The sequence below is a fragment of the Eutrigla gurnardus genome (assembly GCF_963514095.1).
Source record: "Eutrigla gurnardus genome assembly, chromosome: 23".
NCBI classification, from domain to species: Eukaryota; Metazoa; Chordata; class Actinopteri; order Perciformes; family Triglidae; genus Eutrigla; species Eutrigla gurnardus.
In genome coordinates this window covers 17890161-17911938 of record NC_139934.1, presented here as the reverse complement: position 1 = coordinate 17911938, position 21778 = coordinate 17890161, and the positions used below count along the sequence as shown (strand labels likewise).

General features: G+C 36.4%; 1 protein-coding gene across 1 annotated transcript in view; it reads left to right on the top strand.

Moving 5' to 3' along the window:
* Positions 1-21778, top strand: part of LOC311009476 (tenascin-like) — a gene marked incomplete at both ends in the record, with an annotated part of 30270 nt that overhangs the window by 7128 nt on the left and 1364 nt on the right. Inside the window, 8 exons of the mRNA XM_084003674.1 lie at positions 1760-2017; positions 4743-5000; positions 7742-7999; positions 10725-10982; positions 13716-13973; positions 17268-17525; positions 18703-18960; positions 19569-19648. Of these exons, the coding sequence (XP_083859800.1) occupies positions 1760-2017; positions 4743-5000; positions 7742-7999; positions 10725-10982; positions 13716-13973; positions 17268-17525; positions 18703-18960; positions 19569-19648 (1886 nt within the window). The remainder of the gene's footprint in view (positions 1-1759; positions 2018-4742; positions 5001-7741; positions 8000-10724; positions 10983-13715; positions 13974-17267; positions 17526-18702; positions 18961-19568; positions 19649-21778) is intronic.

The following is a 21778-nucleotide window of genomic DNA, read 5'->3' as shown; positions in this document are numbered from 1 at the left end:
GCAGTATTATGTGATAATAGCAGTAGTAGTAATATTAACAGTTGTTGGCTTATCATATTAACAGTATTTGTTGTCTTAGCAGTAGTAGTAATATTAACAGTAGTAGTAATATTAACAGTAGTAGTAGTATTAGCAGTAGTAGTAATATTAACAGTAGTAGTAGTATTAACAGTATTTTGTGTCTTAGCAGTAGTAATATTAACAGTAGTAGTAGTATTAGCAGTAGCAGTAATATTAATAGTAGTAGTAGTATTAACAGTATTTGTTGTCTTAGCAGTAGTAATAATATAAACAGTAGTAGTAATATTAACAGTAGTAGTGGTATTAGCAGTAGTAGTAATATTAACAGTAGTAGTAGTATTAGCAGTAGTAGTAATATTAACAGTAGTAGTAATATTAACAGTAGTAGTGGTATTAGCAGTAGTAGGTGATAATAGCAGTAGTAGTAATATTAACAGTAGTAGTATTATTAACAGTAGTAGTAATATTAACAGTAGTAGTAATATTAACAATAGCAGTAGTAGTAATATTAACAGTAGTAGTGGTATTAGCAGTAGTAGGTGATAATAGCAGTAGTAGTAATATTAACAGTAGTAATAGTATTAACAGTAGTAGTAATATTAACAGTAGTAGTGGTATAAGCAGTAGTAGGTGATAATAGCAGTAGTATAATATTAAAAGTAGTAGTAGTATTAACAGTAGTAGTAATATTAACAGTAGTAGTGGTATAAGCAGTAGTAGGTGATAATAGCAGTAGTAGTAATATTAACATTAGTAGTAGTATTAACAGTAGTAGTAATATTAACAATAGTAGTATTAACAGTAGTAGTAATATTAACAGTAGTAGTGGTATAAGCAGTAGTAGGTGATAATAGCAGTATTAGTAATATTAACATTAGTAGTAGTATTAACAGTAGTAGTAATATTAACAATAGTAGTATTAACAGTAGTAGTAATATTAACAGTAGTAGTCCATAGTAGCAGGCACAGCCACGTTTAGATGGTTCTCCATCCAACATGTCTCAGTAGACCAGAAAGAAGTCAATGTTGAGCAGCATCAGAGTCGGAGTTTCCATCATCAGGCCAGGTAGCAGTCTGCATCGGTCAGGACCATGGTGGACTCTGGTAAACTCTTGTGGACCAGAAAGTACAGCCAGACTCCCGGAAGTAATCCCAGAAACAGTCGAGTTAGTAACAGTAGAGGTGCAGATTTACTCAGAGGTTTTACTCAGTAGTCATCCGCCTCAATAATACTAGCAGTAAGAGTCCAACAGGACCACAGTAGTTAGGATCAGGTTCCACCACGGTCCAGGGAGACCTGCGAGATGAGAGAGAGAGAGACAGACAGACAGACAGACAGACACAGACAGACAGACAGACAGACAGACAGACAGACAGACAGACAGACAGACAGACAGACTCAGTGTGTCATTATAAATCCCCGGCAGTCTAGGCCTACAGCAGCTTAACTAAGGGCTGGTTCAAGGCAAACCTGAGCCAGCCCTAACTATAAGCGTTACCAAAGAGAACAGTTTGAAGCCTATTCTTAAACGTGAGAACAGTGTCTGCCTCCCGAACCAGAACCAGAAGATGGTTCAACAGAAGAGGTGCTTGATGGCTGAAAGCTCTGGTACCCGCTCTACTTTTGGAGACTTTAGGAACTACAAGTTACCCTCTATTCTGAGTGCGTAGTGCTTTTCAGCTTTTTATGAACCTATCTTGTTGAATGAATGGATTCCCTTCTCTTTTTCTTTCTCAGCGCCTCCAAACGCAGGAAGCTTCAGATCAACAGGACAAGATGAGAGCAGTATCACTCTGCAGTGGAATAAAGTCAACATCAATGTCAGCTTCATTCTCCACTTTAATGGTACAGAGATAAACATCACTGCACCAGCTGGAGATGGACCAGTCACTCACACAGTCTCATCTCTCACTGCTGGAGCTAAATACACATTCACTCTCTTCTCTGTGTTTGAGAGCGTCAGAAGCAGTGGACGACACGTCACTGCAGTCACTGGTAAGAAATATGAGTTCATTATTATGAACTGTAGTCACTTATCGAACCATCTTCTGCTTAATACCAATGCTATATGCTGAGCATAATTCAGTTCAATTCTGTTCATACTGTCATATCACAACAAAAATGATCTCAGGACACTCTCCACATCGAGCAGGACGAGAACCACGCATGATTTTCAAAGTCAATGAATTCCAGAGTCCCATCATCACCAGGAGCAAGTGTCACAGCGCCACCTAGTGGCAACAAACACTGCCTTAACAGGCAGAAATCTGGAGCACATCAGGCTCTTGGGTTCCATCTGCATGGTTGGAGTAGTAATAGCAGTAGTAGTAGTATTAGCAGTAATGGTAGTATGAGCAGTAGTATTAGTTCTAGCAGTAGAAGTAATAATAACAGTTGTAGTAATATTAACACTAGTAGTAATATTAACAGTAGTAGTGGTATTAGCAGTATTATGTGATAATAGCAGTAGTAGTAATATTAACAGTTGTTGGCTTATCATATTAACAGTATTTGTTGTCTTAGCAGTAGTAGTAATATTAACAGTAGTAGTAATATTAACAGTAGTAGTAGTATTAGCAGTAGTAGTAATATTAACAGTAGTAGTAGTATTAACAGTATTTTGTGTCTTAGCAGTAGTAATATTAACAGTAGTAGTAGTATTAGCAGTAGCAGTAATATTAATAGTAGTAGTAGTATTAACAGTATTTGTTGTCTTAGCAGTAGTAATAATATAAACAGTAGTAGTAATATTAACAGTAGTAGTGGTATTAGCAGTAGTAGTAATATTAACAGTAGTAGTAGTATTAGCAGTAGTAGTAATATTAACAGTAGTAGTAATATTAACAGTAGTAGTGGTATTAGCAGTAGTAGGTGATAATAGCAGTAGTAGTAATATTAACAGTAGTAGTAGTAGTATTAACAGTAGTAGTAATATTAACAGTAGTAGTAATATTAACAGTAGTAGTGGTATTAGCAGTATTATGTGATAATAGCAGTAGTAGTAATATTAACAGTTGTTGGCTTATCATATTAACAGTATTTGTTGTCTTAGCAGTAGTAGTAATATTAACAGTAGTAGTAATATTAACAGTAGTAGTAGTATTAGCAGTAGTAGTAATATTAACAGTAGTAGTAGTATTAACAGTATTTTGTGTCTTAGCAGTAGTAATATTAACAGTAGTAGTAGTATTAGCAGTAGCAGTAATATTAATAGTAGTAGTAGTATTAACAGTATTTGTTGTCTTAGCAGTAGTAATAATATAAACAGTAGTAGTAATATTAACAGTAGTAGTGGTATTAGCAGTAGTAGTAATATTAACAGTAGTAGTAGTATTAGCAGTAGTAGTAATATTAACAGTAGTAGTAATATTAACAGTAGTAGTGGTATTAGCAGTAGTAGGTGATAATAGCAGTAGTAGTAATATTAACAGTAGTAGTATTATTAACAGTAGTAGTAATATTAACAGTAGTAGTAATATTAACAATAGCAGTAGTAGTAATATTAACAGTAGTAGTGGTATTAGCAGTAGTAGGTGATAATAGCAGTAGTAGTAATATTAACAGTAGTAATAGTATTAACAGTAGTAGTAATATTAACAGTAGTAGTGGTATAAGCAGTAGTAGGTGATAATAGCAGTAGTATAATATTAAAAGTAGTAGTAGTATTAACAGTAGTAGTAATATTAACAGTAGTAGTGGTATAAGCAGTAGTAGGTGATAATAGCAGTAGTAGTAATATTAACATTAGTAGTAGTATTAACAGTAGTAGTAATATTAACAATAGTAGTATTAACAGTAGTAGTAATATTAACAGTAGTAGTGGTATAAGCAGTAGTAGGTGATAATAGCAGTATTAGTAATATTAACATTAGTAGTAGTATTAACAGTAGTAGTAATATTAACAATAGTAGTATTAACAGTAGTAGTAATATTAACAGTAGTAGTCCATAGTAGCAGGCACAGCCACGTTTAGATGGTTCTCCATCCAACATGTCTCAGTAGACCAGAAAGAAGTCAATGTTGAGCAGCATCAGAGTCGGAGTTTCCATCATCAGGCCAGGTAGCAGTCTGCATCGGTCAGGACCATGGTGGACTCTGGTAAACTCTTGTGGACCAGAAAGTACAGCCAGACTCCCGGAAGTAATCCCAGAAACAGTCGAGTTAGTAACAGTAGAGGTGCAGATTTACTCAGAGGTTTTACTCAGTAGTCATCCGCCTCAATAATACTAGCAGTAAGAGTCCAACAGGACCACAGTAGTTAGGATCAGGTTCCACCACGGTCCAGGGAGACCTGCGAGATGAGAGAGAGAGAGACAGACAGACAGACAGACAGACACAGACAGACAGACAGACAGACAGACAGACAGACAGACAGACAGACTCAGTGTGTCATTATAAATCCCCGGCAGTCTAGGCCTACAGCAGCTTAACTAAGGGCTGGTTCAAGGCAAACCTGAGCCAGCCCTAACTATAAGCGTTACCAAAGAGAACAGTTTGAAGCCTATTCTTAAACGTGAGAACAGTGTCTGCCTCCCGAACCAGAACCAGAAGATGGTTCAACAGAAGAGGTGCTTGATGGCTGAAAGCTCTGGTACCCGCTCTACTTTTGGAGACTTTAGGAACTACAAGTTACCCTCTATTCTGAGTGCGTAGTGCTTTTCAGCTTTTTATGAACCTATCTTGTTGAATGAATGGATTCCCTTCTCTTTTTCTTTCTCAGCGCCTCCAAACGCAGGAAGCTTCAGATCAACAGGACAAGATGAGAGCAGTATCACTCTGCAGTGGAATAATGTCAACATCAATGTCAGCTTCATTCTCCACTTTAATGGTACAGAGATAAACATCACTGCACCAGCTGGAGATGGACCAGTCACTCACACAGTCTCATCTCTCACTGCTGGAGCTAAATACACATTCACTCTCTTCTCTGTGTTTGAGAGCGTCAGAAGCAGTGGACGACACGTCACTGCAGTCACTGGTAAGAAATATGAGTTCATTATTATGAACTGTAGTCACTTATCGAACCATCTTCTGCTTAATACCAATGCTATATGCTGAGCATAATTCAGTTCAATTCTGTTCATACTGTCATATCACAACAAAAATGATCTCAGGACACTCTCCACATCGAGCAGGACGAGAACCACGCATGATTTTCAAAGTCAATGAATTCCAGAGTCCCAACATCACCAGGAGCAAGTGTCACAGCGCCACCTAGTGGCAACAAACACTGCCTTAACAGGCAGAAATCTGGAGCACATCAGGCTCTTGGGTTCCATCTGCATGGTTGGAGTAGTAATAGCAGTAGTAGTAGTATTAGCAGTAATGGTAGTATGAGCAGTAGTATTAGTTCTAGCAGTAGAAGTAATAATAACAGTTGTAGTAATATTAACACTAGTAGTAATATTAACAGTAGTAGTGGTATTAGCAGTATTATGTGATAATAGCAGTAGTAGTAATATTAACAGTTGTTGGCTTATCATATTAACAGTATTTGTTGTCTTAGCAGTAGTAGTAATATTAACAGTAGTAGTAATATTAACAGTAGTAGTAGTATTAGCAGTAGTAGTAATATTAACAGTAGTAGTAGTATTAACAGTATTTTGTGTCTTAGCAGTAGTAATATTAACAGTAGTAGTAGTATTAGCAGTAGCAGTAATATTAATAGTAGTAGTAGTATTAACAGTATTTGTTGTCCTAGCAGTAGTAATAATATAAACAGTAGTAGTAATATTAACAGTAGTAGTGGTATTAGCAGTAGTAGTAATATTAACAGTAGTAGTAGTATTAGCAGTAGTAGTAATATTAACAGTAGTAGTAATATTAACAGTAGTAGTGGTATTAGCAGTAGTAGGTGATAATAGCAGTAGTAGTAATATTAACAGTAGTAGTAGTAGTATTAACAGTAGTAGTAATATTAACAGTAGTAGTAATATTAACAGTAGTAGTGGTATTAGCAGTATTATGTGATAATAGCAGTAGTAGTAATATTAACAGTTGTTGGCTTATCATATTAACAGTATTTGTTGTCTTAGCAGTAGTAGTAATATTAACAGTAGTAGTAATATTAACAGTAGTAGTAGTATTAGCAGTAGTAGTAATATTAACAGTAGTAGTAGTATTAACAGTATTTTGTGTCTTAGCAGTAGTAATATTAACAGTAGTAGTAGTATTAGCAGTAGCAGTAATATTAATAGTAGTAGTAGTATTAACAGTATTTGTTGTCTTAGCAGTAGTAATAATATAAACAGTAGTAGTAATATTAACAGTAGTAGTGGTATTAGCAGTAGTAGTAATATTAACAGTAGTAGTAGTATTAGCAGTAGTAGTAATATTAACAGTAGTAGTAATATTAACAGTAGTAGTGGTATTAGCAGTAGTAGGTGATAATAGCAGTAGTAGTAATATTAACAGTAGTAGTATTATTAACAGTAGTAGTAATATTAACAGTAGTAGTAATATTAACAATAGCAGTAGTAGTAATATTAACAGTAGTAGTGGTATTAGCAGTAGTAGGTGATAATAGCAGTAGTAGTAATATTAACAGTAGTAATAGTATTAACAGTAGTAGTAATATTAACAGTAGTAGTGGTATAAGCAGTAGTAGGTGATAATAGCAGTAGTATAATATTAAAAGTAGTAGTAGTATTAACAGTAGTAGTAATATTAACAGTAGTAGTGGTATAAGCAGTAGTAGGTGATAATAGCAGTAGTAGTAATATTAACATTAGTAGTAGTATTAACAGTAGTAGTAATATTAACAATAGTAGTATTAACAGTAGTAGTAATATTAACAGTAGTAGTGGTATAAGCAGTAGTAGGTGATAATAGCAGTATTAGTAATATTAACATTAGTAGTAGTATTAACAGTAGTAGTAATATTAACAATAGTAGTATTAACAGTAGTAGTAATATTAACAGTAGTAGTCCATAGTAGCAGGCACAGCCACGTTTAGATGGTTCTCCATCCAACATGTCTCAGTAGACCAGAAAGAAGTCAATGTTGAGCAGCATCAGAGTCGGAGTTTCCATCATCAGGCCAGGTAGCAGTCTGCATCGGTCAGGACCATGGTGGACTCTGGTAAACTCTTGTGGACCAGAAAGTACAGCCAGACTCCCGGAAGTAATCCCAGAAACAGTCGAGTTAGTAACAGTAGAGGTGCAGATTTACTCAGAGGTTTTACTCAGTAGTCATCCGCCTCAATAATACTAGCAGTAAGAGTCCAACAGGACCACAGTAGTTAGGATCAGGTTCCACCACGGTCCAGGGAGACCTGCGAGATGAGAGAGAGAGAGACAGACAGACAGACAGACAGACACAGACAGACAGACAGACAGACAGACAGACAGACAGACAGACAGACAGACAGACAGACAGACTCAGTGTGTCATTATAAATCCCCGGCAGTCTAGGCCTACAGCAGCTTAACTAAGGGCTGGTTCAAGGCAAACCTGAGCCAGCCCTAACTATAAGCGTTACCAAAGAGAACAGTTTGAAGCCTATTCTTAAACGTGAGAACAGTGTCTGCCTCCCGAACCAGAACCAGAAGATGGTTCAACAGAAGAGGTGCTTGATGGCTGAAAGCTCTGGTACCCGCTCTACTTTTGGAGACTTTAGGAACTACAAGTTACCCTCTATTCTGAGTGCGTAGTGCTTTTCAGCTTTTTATGAACCTATCTTGTTGAATGAATGGATTCCCTTCTCTTTTTCTTTCTCAGCGCCTCCAAACGCAGGAAGCTTCAGATCAACAGGACAAGATGAGAGCAGTATCACTCTGCAGTGGAATAAAGTCAACATCAATGTCAGCTTCATTCTCCACTTTAATGGTACAGAGATAAACATCACTGCACCAGCTGGAGATGGACCAGTCACTCACACAGTCTCATCTCTCACTGCTGGAGCTAAATACACATTCACTCTCTTCTCTGTGTTTGAGAGCGTCAGAAGCAGTGGACGACACGTCACTGCAGTCACTGGTAAGAAATATGAGTTCATTATTATGAACTGTAGTCACTTATCGAACCATCTTCTGCTTAATACCAATGCTATATGCTGAGCATAATTCAGTTCAATTCTGTTCATACTGTCATATCACAACAAAAATGATCTCAGGACACTCTCCACATCGAGCAGGACGAGAACCACGCATGATTTTCAAAGTCAATGAATTCCAGAGTCCCATCATCACCAGGAGCAAGTGTCACAGCGCCACCTAGTGGCAACAAACACTGCCTTAACAGGCAGAAATCTGGAGCACATCAGGCTCTTGGGTTCCATCTGCATGGTTGGAGTAGTAATAGCAGTAGTAGTAGTATTAGCAGTAATGGTAGTATGAGCAGTAGTATTAGTTCTAGCAGTAGAAGTAATAATAACAGTTGTAGTAATATTAACACTAGTAGTAATATTAACAGTAGTAGTGGTATTAGCAGTATTATGTGATAATAGCAGTAGTAGTAATATTAACAGTTGTTGGCTTATCATATTAACAGTATTTGTTGTCTTAGCAGTAGTAGTAATATTAACAGTAGTAGTAATATTAACAGTAGTAGTAGTATTAGCAGTAGTAGTAATATTAACAGTAGTAGTAGTATTAACAGTATTTTGTGTCTTAGCAGTAGTAATATTAACAGTAGTAGTAGTATTAGCAGTAGCAGTAATATTAATAGTAGTAGTAGTATTAACAGTATTTGTTGTCTTAGCAGTAGTAATAATATAAACAGTAGTAGTAATATTAACAGTAGTAGTGGTATTAGCAGTAGTAGTAATATTAACAGTAGTAGTAGTATTAGCAGTAGTAGTAATATTAACAGTAGTAGTAATATTAACAGTAGTAGTGGTATTAGCAGTAGTAGGTGATAATAGCAGTAGTAGTAATATTAACAGTAGTAGTAGTAGTATTAACAGTAGTAGTAATATTAACAGTAGTAGTAATATTAACAGTAGTAGTGGTATTAGCAGTATTATGTGATAATAGCAGTAGTAGTAATATTAACAGTTGTTGGCTTATCATATTAACAGTATTTGTTGTCTTAGCAGTAGTAGTAATATTAACAGTAGTAGTAATATTAACAGTAGTAGTAGTATTAGCAGTAGTAGTAATATTAACAGTAGTAGTAGTATTAACAGTATTTTGTGTCTTAGCAGTAGTAATATTAACAGTAGTAGTAGTATTAGCAGTAGCAGTAATATTAATAGTAGTAGTAGTATTAACAGTATTTGTTGTCTTAGCAGTAGTAATAATATAAACAGTAGTAGTAATATTAACAGTAGTAGTGGTATTAGCAGTAGTAGTAATATTAACAGTAGTAGTAGTATTAGCAGTAGTAGTAATATTAACAGTAGTAGTAATATTAACAGTAGTAGTGGTATTAGCAGTAGTAGGTGATAATAGCAGTAGTAGTAATATTAACAGTAGTAGTATTATTAACAGTAGTAGTAATATTAACAGTAGTAGTAATATTAACAATAGCAGTAGTAGTAATATTAACAGTAGTAGTGGTATTAGCAGTAGTAGGTGATAATAGCAGTAGTAGTAATATTAACAGTAGTAATAGTATTAACAGTAGTAGTAATATTAACAGTAGTAGTGGTATAAGCAGTAGTAGGTGATAATAGCAGTAGTATAATATTAAAAGTAGTAGTAGTATTAACAGTAGTAGTAATATTAACAGTAGTAGTGGTATAAGCAGTAGTAGGTGATAATAGCAGTAGTAGTAATATTAACATTAGTAGTAGTATTAACAGTAGTAGTAATATTAACAATAGTAGTATTAACAGTAGTAGTAATATTAACAGTAGTAGTGGTATAAGCAGTAGTAGGTGATAATAGCAGTATTAGTAATATTAACATTAGTAGTAGTATTAACAGTAGTAGTAATATTAACAATAGTAGTATTAACAGTAGTAGTAATATTAACAGTAGTAGTCCATAGTAGCAGGCACAGCCACGTTTAGATGGTTCTCCATCCAACATGTCTCAGTAGACCAGAAAGAAGTCAATGTTGAGCAGCATCAGAGTCGGAGTTTCCATCATCAGGCCAGGTAGCAGTCTGCATCGGTCAGGACCATGGTGGACTCTGGTAAACTCTTGTGGACCAGAAAGTACAGCCAGACTCCCGGAAGTAATCCCAGAAACAGTCGAGTTAGTAACAGTAGAGGTGCAGATTTACTCAGAGGTTTTACTCAGTAGTCATCCGCCTCAATAATACTAGCAGTAAGAGTCCAACAGGACCACAGTAGTTAGGATCAGGTTCCACCACGGTCCAGGGAGACCTGCGAGATGAGAGAGAGAGAGACAGACAGACAGACAGACAGACACAGACAGACAGACAGACAGACAGACAGACAGACAGACAGACAGACTCAGTGTGTCATTATAAATCCCCGGCAGTCTAGGCCTACAGCAGCTTAACTAAGGGCTGGTTCAAGGCAAACCTGAGCCAGCCCTAACTATAAGCGTTACCAAAGAGAACAGTTTGAAGCCTATTCTTAAACGTGAGAACAGTGTCTGCCTCCCGAACCAGAACCAGAAGATGGTTCAACAGAAGAGGTGCTTGATGGCTGAAAGCTCTGGTACCCGCTCTACTTTTGGAGACTTTAGGAACTACAAGTTACCCTCTATTCTGAGTGCGTAGTGCTTTTCAGCTTTTTATGAACCTATCTTGTTGAATGAATGGATTCCCTTCTCTTTTTCTTTCTCAGCGCCTCCAAACGCAGGAAGCTTCAGATCAACAGGACAAGATGAGAGCAGTATCACTCTGCAGTGGAATAAAGTCAACATCAATGTCAGCTTCATTCTCCACTTTAATGGTACAGAGATAAACATCACTGCACCAGCTGGAGATGGACCAGTCACTCACACAGTCTCATCTCTCACTGCTGGAGCTAAATACACATTCACTCTCTTCTCTGTGTTTGAGAGCGTCAGAAGCAGTGGACGACACGTCACTGCAGTCACTGGTAAGAAATATGAGTTCATTATTATGAACTGTAGTCACTTATCGAACCATCTTCTGCTTAATACCAATGCTATATGCTGAGCATAATTCAGTTCAATTCTGTTCATACTGTCATATCACAACAAAAATGATCTCAGGACACTCTCCACATCGAGCAGGACGAGAACCACGCATGATTTTCAAAGTCAATGAATTCCAGAGTCCCAACATCACCAGGAGCAAGTGTCACAGCGCCACCTAGTGGCAACAAACACTGCCTTAACAGGCAGAAATCTGGAGCACATCAGGCTCTTGGGTTCCATCTGCATGGTTGGAGTAGTAATAGCAGTAGTAGTAGTATTAGCAGTAATGGTAGTATGAGCAGTAGTATTAGTTCTAGCAGTAGAAGTAATAATAACAGTTGTAGTAATATTAACACTAGTAGTAATATTAACAGTAGTAGTGGTATTAGCAGTATTATGTGATAATAGCAGTAGTAGTAATATTAACAGTTGTTGGCTTATCATATTAACAGTATTTGTTGTCTTAGCAGTAGTAGTAATATTAACAGTAGTAGTAATATTAACAGTAGTAGTAGTATTAGCAGTAGTAGTAATATTAACAGTAGTAGTAGTATTAACAGTATTTTGTGTCTTAGCAGTAGTAATATTAACAGTAGTAGTAGTATTAGCAGTAGCAGTAATATTAATAGTAGTAGTAGTATTAACAGTATTTGTTGTCTTAGCAGTAGTAATAATATAAACAGTAGTAGTAATATTAACAGTAGTAGTGGTATTAGCAGTAGTAGTAATATTAACAGTAGTAGTAGTATTAGCAGTAGTAGTAATATTAACAGTAGTAGTAATATTAACAGTAGTAGTGGTATTAGCAGTAGTAGGTGATAATAGCAGTAGTAGTAATATTAACAGTAGTAGTAGTAGTATTAACAGTAGTAGTAATATTAACAGTAGTAGTAATATTAACAGTAGTAGTGGTATTAGCAGTATTATGTGATAATAGCAGTAGTAGTAATATTAACAGTTGTTGGCTTATCATATTAACAGTATTTGTTGTCTTAGCAGTAGTAGTAATATTAACAGTAGTAGTAATATTAACAGTAGTAGTAGTATTAGCAGTAGTAGTAATATTAACAGTAGTAGTAGTATTAACAGTATTTTGTGTCTTAGCAGTAGTAATATTAACAGTAGTAGTAGTATTAGCAGTAGCAGTAATATTAATAGTAGTAGTAGTATTAACAGTATTTGTTGTCTTAGCAGTAGTAATAATATAAACAGTAGTAGTAATATTAACAGTAGTAGTGGTATTAGCAGTAGTAGTAATATTAACAGTAGTAGTAGTATTAGCAGTAGTAGTAATATTAACAGTAGTAGTAATATTAACAGTAGTAGTGGTATTAGCAGTAGTAGGTGATAATAGCAGTAGTAGTAATATTAACAGTAGTAGTATTATTAACAGTAGTAGTAATATTAACAGTAGTAGTAATATTAACAATAGCAGTAGTAGTAATATTAACAGTAGTAGTGGTATTAGCAGTAGTAGGTGATAATAGCAGTAGTAGTAATATTAACAGTAGTAATAGTATTAACAGTAGTAGTAATATTAACAGTAGTAGTGGTATAAGCAGTAGTAGGTGATAATAGCAGTAGTATAATATTAAAAGTAGTAGTAGTATTAACAGTAGTAGTAATATTAACAGTAGTAGTGGTATAAGCAGTAGTAGGTGATAATAGCAGTAGTAGTAATATTAACATTAGTAGTAGTATTAACAGTAGTAGTAATATTAACAATAGTAGTATTAACAGTAGTAGTAATATTAACAGTAGTAGTGGTATAAGCAGTAGTAGGTGATAATAGCAGTATTAGTAATATTAACATTAGTAGTAGTATTAACAGTAGTAGTAATATTAACAATAGTAGTATTAACAGTAGTAGTAATATTAACAGTAGTAGTCCATAGTAGCAGGCACAGCCACGTTTAGATGGTTCTCCATCCAACATGTCTCAGTAGACCAGAAAGAAGTCAATGTTGAGCAGCATCAGAGTCGGAGTTTCCATCATCAGGCCAGGTAGCAGTCTGCATCGGTCAGGACCATGGTGGACTCTGGTAAACTCTTGTGGACCAGAAAGTACAGCCAGACTCCCGGAAGTAATCCCAGAAACAGTCGAGTTAGTAACAGTAGAGGTGCAGATTTACTCAGAGGTTTTACTCAGTAGTCATCCGCCTCAATAATACTAGCAGTAAGAGTCCAACAGGACCACAGTAGTTAGGATCAGGTTCCAACACGGTCCAGGGAGACCTGCGAGATGAGAGAGAGAGAGACAGACAGACAGACAGACAGACACAGACAGACAGACAGACAGACAGACAGACAGACAGACAGACAGACAGACAGACTCAGTGTGTCATTATAAATCCCCGGCAGTCTAGGCCTACAGCAGCTTAACTAAGGGCTGGTTCAAGGCAAACCTGAGCCAGCCCTAACTATAAGCGTTACCAAAGAGAACAGTTTGAAGCCTATTCTTAAACGTGAGAACAGTGTCTGCCTCCCGAACCAGAACCAGAAGATGGTTCAACAGAAGAGGTGCTTGATGGCTGAAAGCTCTGGTACCCGCTCTACTTTTGGAGACTTTAGGAACTACAAGTTACCCTCTATTCTGAGTGCGTAGTGCTTTTCAGCTTTTTATGAACCTATCTTGTTGAATGAATGGATTCCCTTCTCTTTTTCTTTCTCAGCGCCTCCAAACGCAGGAAGCTTCAGATCAACAGGACAAGATGAGAGCAGTATCACTCTGCAGTGGAATAAAGTCAACATCAATGTCAGCTTCATTCTCCACTTTAATGGTACAGAGATAAACATCACTGCACCAGCTGGAGATGGACCAGTCACTCACACAGTCTCATCTCTCACTGCTGGAGCTAAATACACATTCACTCTCTTCTCTGTGTTTGAGAGCGTCAGAAGCAGTGGACGACACGTCACTGCAGTCACTGGTAAGAAATATGAGTTCATTATTATGAACTGTAGTCACTTATCGAACCATCTTCTGCTTAATACCAATGCTATATGCTGAGCATAATTCAGTTCAATTCTGTTCATACTGTCATATCACAACAAAAATGATCTCAGGACACTCTCCACATCGAGCAGGACGAGAACCACGCATGATTTTCAAAGTCAATGAATTCCAGAGTCCCAACATCACCAGGAGCAAGTGTCACAGCGCCACCTAGTGGCAACAAACACTGCCTTAACAGGCAGAAATCTGGAGCACATCAGGCTCTTGGGTTCCATCTGCATGGTTGGAGTAGTAATAGCAGTAGTAGTAGTATTAGCAGTAATGGTAGTATGAGCAGTAGTATTAGTTCTAGCAGTAGAAGTAATAATAACAGTTGTAGTAATATTAACACTAGTAGTAATATTAACAGTAGTAGTGGTATTAGCAGTATTATGTGATAATAGCAGTAGTAGTAATATTAACAGTTGTTGGCTTATCATATTAACAGTATTTGTTGTCTTAGCAGTAGTAGTAATATTAACAGTAGTAGTAATATTAACAGTAGTAGTAGTATTAGCAGTAGTAGTAATATTAACAGTAGTAGTAGTATTAACAGTATTTTGTGTCTTAGCAGTAGTAATATTAACAGTAGTAGTAGTATTAGCAGTAGCAGTAATATTAATAGTAGTAGTAGTATTAACAGTATTTGTTGTCTTAGCAGTAGTAATAATATAAACAGTAGTAGTAATATTAACAGTAGTAGTGGTATTAGCAGTAGTAGTAATATTAACAGTAGTAGTAGTATTAGCAGTAGTAGTAATATTAACAGTAGTAGTAATATTAACAGTAGTAGTGGTATTAGCAGTAGTAGGTGATAATAGCAGTAGTAGTAATATTAACAGTAGTAGTAGTAGTATTAACAGTAGTAGTAATATTAACAGTAGTAGTAATATTAACAATAGCAGTAGTAGTAATATTAACAGTAGTAGTGGTATTAGCAGTATTATGTGATAATAGCAGTAGTAGTAATATTAACAGTTGTTGGCTTATCATATTAACAGTATTTGTTGTCTTAGCAGTAGTAGTAATATTAACAGTAGTAGTAATATTAACAGTAGTAGTAGTATTAGCAGTAGTAGTAATATTAACAGTAGTAGTAGTATTAACAGTATTTTGTGTCTTAGCAGTAGTAATATTAACAGTAGTAGTAGTATTAGCAGTAGCAGTAATATTAATAGTAGTAGTAGTATTAACAGTATTTGTTGTCTTAGCAGTAGTAATAATATAAACAGTAGTAGTAATATTAACAGTAGTAGTGGTATTAGCAGTAGTAGTAATATTAACAGTAGTAGTAGTATTAGCAGTAGTAGTAATATTAACAGTAGTAGTAATATTAACAGTAGTAGTGGTATTAGCAGTAGTAGGTGATAATAGCAGTAGTAGTAATATTAACAGTAGTAGTAGTAGTATTAACAGTAGTAGTAATATTAACAGTAGTAGTAATATTAACAATAGCAGTAGTAGTAATATTAACAGTAGTAGTGGTATTAGCAGTATTATGTGATAATAGCAGTAGTAGTAATATTAACAGTTGTTGGCTTATCATATTAACAGTATTTGTTGTCTTAGCAGTAGTAGTAATATTAACAGTAGTAGTAATATTAACAGTAGTAGTAGTATTAGCAGTAGTAGTAATATTAACAGTAGTAGTAGTATTAACAGTATTTTGTGTCTTAGCAGTAGTAATATTAACAGTAGTAGTAGTATTAGCAGTAGCAGTAATATTAATAGTAGTAGTAGTATTAACAGTATTTGTTGTCTTAGCAGTAGTAATAATATAAACAGTAGTAGTAATATTAACAGTAGTAGTGGTATTAGCAGTAGTAGTAATATTAACAGTAGTAGTAGTATTAGCAGTAGTAGTAATATTAACAGTAGTAGTAATATTAACAGTAGTAGTGGTATTAGCAGTAGTAGGTGATAATAGCAGTAGTAGTAATATTAACAGTAGTAGTATTATTAACAGTAGTAGTAATATTAACAGTAGTAGTAATATTAACAATAGCAGTAGTAGTAATATTAACAGTAGTAGTGGTATTAGCAGTAGTAGGTGATAATAGCAGTAGTAGTAATATTAACAGTAGTAATAGTATTAACAGTAGTAGTAATATTAACAGTAGTAGTGGTATAAGCAGTAGTAGGTGATAATAGCAGTAGTATAATATTAAAAGTAGTAGTAGTATTAACAGTAGTAGTAATATTAACAGTAGTAGTGGTATAAGCAGTAGTAGGTGATAATAGCAGTAGTAGTAATATTAACATTAGTAGTAGTATTAACAGTAGTAGTAATATTAACAATAGTAGTATTAACAGTAGTAGTAATATTAACAGTAGTAGTGGTATAAGCAGTAGTAGGTGATAATAGCAGTATTAGTAATATTAACATTAGTAGTAGTATTAACAGTAGTAGTAATATTAACAATAGTAGTATTAACAGTAGTAGTAATATTAACAGTAGTAGTCCATAGTAGCAGGCACAGCCACGTTTAGATGGTTCTCCATCCAACATGTCTCAGTAGACCAGAAAGAAGTCAATGTTGAGCAGCATCAGAGTCGGAGTTTCCATCATCAGGCCAGGTAGCAGTCTGCATCGGTCAGGACCATGGTGGACTCTGGTAAACTCTTGTGGACCAGAAAGTACAGCCAGACTCCCGGAAGTAATCCCAGAAACAGTCGAGTTAGTAACAGTAGAGGTGCAGATTTACTCAGAGGTTTTACTCAGTAGTCATCCGCCTCAATAATACTAGCAGTAAGAGTCCAACAGGACCACAGTAGTTAGGATCAGGTTCCACCACGGTCCAGGGAGACCTGCGAGATGAGAGAGAGAGAGACAGACAGACAGACAGACAGACACAGACAGACAGACAGACAGACAGACAGACAGACAGACTCAGTGTGTCATTATAAATCCCCGGCAGTCTAGGCCTACAGCAGCTTAACTAAGGGCTGGTTCAAGGCAAACCTGAGCCAGCCCTAACTATAAGCGTTACCAAAGAGAACAGTTTGAAGCCTATTCTTAAACGTGAGAACAGTGTCTGCCTCCCGAACCAGAACCAGAAGATGGTTCAACAGAAGAGGTGCTTGATGGCTGAAAGCTCTGGTACCCGCTCTACTTTTGGAGACTTTAGGAACTACAAGTTACCCTCTATTCTGAGTGCGTAGTGCTTTTCAGCTTTTTATGAACCTATCTTGTTGAATGAATGGATTCCCTTCTCTTTTTCTTTCTCAGCGCCTCCAAACGCAGGAAGCTTCAGATCAACAGAACAAGATGAGAGCAGTATCACTCTGCAGTGGAATAAAGTCAACCTCAATGTCAGCTTCATTCTCCACTTTAATGGTACAGAGATAAACATCACTGCACCAACTGGAGATGGACCAGTCACTCACACAGTCTCATCTCTCACTGCTGGAGCTAAATACACATTCACTCTCTTCTCTGTGTTTGAGAGCGTCAGAAGCAGTGGACGACATATCACTGCAGTCACTGGTAAGAAATATGAGTTCATCATTATGAACTGTAGTCACTTATCGAACCATCTTCTGCTTAATACCAATGCTATATGCTGAGCATAATTCAGTTCAATTCTGTTCATACTGTCATATCACAACAAAAATGATCTCAGGACACTCTCCACATCGAGCAGGACGAGAACCGCGCATGATTTTCAAAGTCAATGAATTCCAGAGTCCCAACATCACAAGGAGCAAGTGTCACAGCGCCACCTAGTGGCAACAAACACTGCCTTAACAGGCAGAAATCTGGAGCACATCAGACTCTTGGGTTCCATCTGCAATAGCAGTAGTAGTAGTATTAGCAGTAATGGTAGTATGAGCAGTAGTATTAGTTCTAGCAGTAGTAGTTATATTAACAGTAGTAGTCCATGGTAGCAGGCACAGCCACGTTTAGATGGTTCTCCATCCAACATGTCTCAGTAGACCAGAAAGAAGTAAATGTTGAGCAGCATCAGAGTCAGAGTTTCCATCATCAGGCCAGGTAGCAGTCTGCATCGGTCAGGACCATGGTGGACTCTAGTGGACCCTTGTGGACCAGAAAGCACAGCCAGACTCCCGGGAGTAATCCCAGAAACAGTCGAGTTAGTAACAGTAGAGATGCAGATTTACTCAGAGGTTTTACTCAGTAGTCAGCCGCCTCAATAATACTAGCAGTAAGAGTCCAACAGGACCACAGTAGTTAGGATCAGGTTCCACCACGGTCCATGGAGACCTGCGAGATGAGAGAGACAGAGAGAGAGAGAGAGAGAGAGAGAGAGAGAGAGAGAGAGACAGACAGACAGACAGACAGACAGACAGACAGACAGACAGACTCAGTGTGTCATTATAAATCCCCGGCAGTCTAGGCCTACAGCAGCTTAACTAAGGGCTGGTTCAAGGCAAACCTGAGCCAGCCCTAACTATAAGCGTTACCAAAGAGAACAGTTTGAAGCCTATTCTTAAACGTGAGAACAGTGTCTGCCTCCCGAACCAGAACCAGAAGATGGTTCAACAGAAGAGGTGCTTGATGGCTGAAAGCTCTGGTACCCGCTCTACTTTTGGAGACTTTAGGAACTACAAGTTACCCTTTATTCTGAGTGCGTAGTGCTTTTCAGCTTTTTATGAACCTATTTTGTTGAATGAATGGATTCCCTTCTCTTTTTCTTTCTCAGCGCCTCCAAACGCAGGAAGCTTCAGATCAACAGGACAAGATGAGAGCAGTATCACTCTGCAGTGGAATAAAGTCAACATCAATGTCAGCTTCATTCTCCACTTTAATGGTACAGAGATAAACATCACTGCACCAGCTGGAGATGGACCAGTCACTCACACAGTCTCATCTCTCACTGCTGGAGCTAAATACACATTCACTCTCTTCTCTGTGTTTGAGAGCGTCAGAAGCAGTGGACGACATATCACTGCAGTCACTGGTAAGAAGTGTCACTTTATTATTTAATCATGTTAATGAATCACTAAATTATTTATTAACCAGATATAACACTGTTCTTCTCTATTACAAACTATATTTTAATTGATGAAATATCCATTTGAATGCTATAGAAAAACAGAATTGGTCTATGATCTGTGTGGTTTTTAATCTCAATGTGGCCACTATCTTTTATAACCTCGTAACATCTGCTAAAGTGAACACAATGTTGGTGAAAGGTTTTTCTTGTTGTATGAATAAATAAATTATCATTATTTTACTTACATTATTAAATATCAATTCATTTTGTCTTCCTCTCTCCAACTTAACAAACGTCTGACCGTCTGTCCAACCACAAAGGCCCTCGTACGTACATAATTGTGATTTTAATTGACATCTGAATGACAGTGTTATTTTTTATCTTGTGTTTCTTGTATTTGTTATGTGTTTGAATCTATTTTCACTAAAACATAAACCACAGAAGGTTGCTTTAATGTAACCAGAGAGTAACTGCCCTTCTTACCATTTTATGAACCTAATATCTACCTGAAATATCTTGAGCTGTCTTCGTGGAATACATTATCCATCTACTTTATATTTTTGTGTCAACAGATTATATCATCGGAATGAAGATCAGATTAGAGTCATTTACTCCATTGTCAGACTCAGACATGCACAGTGTGTTGATGGAGGTGAGAATAACCATTTATTTTTTATAGTCATAATAATAAGATAAATATATTTCATTTATAGAGCGCGTTTCATAGTCACTTTACGGTTAAAATAGAAAAAACAGGCAATCAATAGTCAACATAGCATTAGTCACACATGAAAAAAGCAAAGACTTAATTCAAATAATCTACAAATTATTACTGGTGTGTTCACATGTTTTTTGGTTGTCTGCATTTTATTTTTAATCTAGTTCTTCAAACAACACGGATTGTCCCCCCAGTTGTTGTCCCTGAAGGTTCAATCAAATGAGACCAGAGGACCAAATCTGAGCTGAAATGGAGGCGAACGGATCCACCAAGCAAAAACGTCTTTTTTCAAAGTCATTTCAACATTTTTAATTACTTTCCTTGGAGCGCATGGCATTTTTGTCAAATCTTCTTTCAAGAATCCCAAATCCATACTGCATAGCAGATCTGTACAGTATGTATTACACACTTACCTCCATTTTATACCCTTAACAGTTAGCACACAACAAAAATATTACTATTATTATAACAGTATATTATTTAAACTGTTTAAATTTGGCGCACAAGTCCACTTGGAGTCGAGGACGAACTGATTGTATTTTGGTGGTCAAAGGTAAACATTGACCTCATGTTGACCTCAAGTTGAACGGTTTGTGTCATTCATATTCTCTTTGTTCCTTTGTCTGGTCCACCATGATATACTATCCCTGATATTTCACACTTTTACTCTATTTTTCAATAAGTTAATCCATATTTTAGCCGGTGCTCATCAACAAAAAAGCCTCAACTCAACAAAACATCTGAACCAAACACAAGGATCTACTAAAAGGTACAGTGAAAGGGAATATGTTTAATGTGTGCTTGGATTTTGCTTGTCCGACTTGCTCAAGGCCTTTCTTGGCCTGGAAATGAATCAATTACCCCTGGACAATCAACCATATTGAATAATACACAGAGAGAGATCTTTTTTGGGCACGGACATCTGACTATTTATTCAATTTTCTGGCAGAAAGGCCATCACAATGCTGCTCCTGGTAAAGAAAACAAACACACCATGAGAGCTAAATGGCAGGTCAACAGCACTCTACTTTTTCTGCTGCTACTATGTGGGGACATACAATTGAATCTCTGCCCAGTAGCCAACCCCAACCTGGACCAACAATGTGATTTATCCAAGCACTGCCTCTGTGAATCAGTGCTGACTGCTCGGTGATTCTACTTATTATCCAGAACTCATTACAATGGAGCCTAAAAGTAGCAGTCTCACAATCACATTGCCTAGTTGCAGCCTAGCTACCATCCGGCCTAGCACCAGCAATTGTCAATCATGCTAAAGTTATATGGGACATCAAGTCAAAGCCAAAAGATATTCTGGGTGGACATTTAAACATACGGAGCATTACCCCATTAATCAGAAAATAATGATATAATTAATGATATGCCTGGATGATGTCCAACAATGGCTGCAACATAATCATCTTGTACTCAATTTGAAAAAAACTGTTTCTATGTGTTTTTCAATCAGAAAACTGAGTGTGCCTGGGACATTTAAAATCATTTTTACCAAATCACGAAATACAGGAGGTAACTGAATTTAAGTTTCATGGGATTATTTTAGACTCACAACTTCAATTTGATAAACACATAAAGAAAATCTCAAAGGCAGTAAAAACAAACCTCAATTGTTTTATATACCTACCCAGGCAGCTCAAATGTTTATGCATGCTATGATCTTTTCTCAATGTTCCTATTATATGACGGTTTGGGCTCAAGCATCACCATCTTCAACCAGACATGTCACATCTCTGTATAACCAGGCCCTGAAAATAATGGACAAAAAGCCCCTCCGTTGGCATCACTGTCAAATATTACAAAGAGCAACTTTGAGAGCTTCACCCATCTTTGTTTTCTTAAACTGATTTTCAAATATGTACATGGTCTAGCCCCCCAGTCTCTTTCCAGGTACATTCAAAGACCTGAGGGTAACAGAATAACTAGGGGCATGGTGACTTGTAACTGTAAGATACCATACCGAAAAATTACATTTGGACAGTCTTTCTCCATTAAGGGCTGTCAACTCTGGAACACACTTCCAACTGAGATCAAATCAATAACTGATATAAA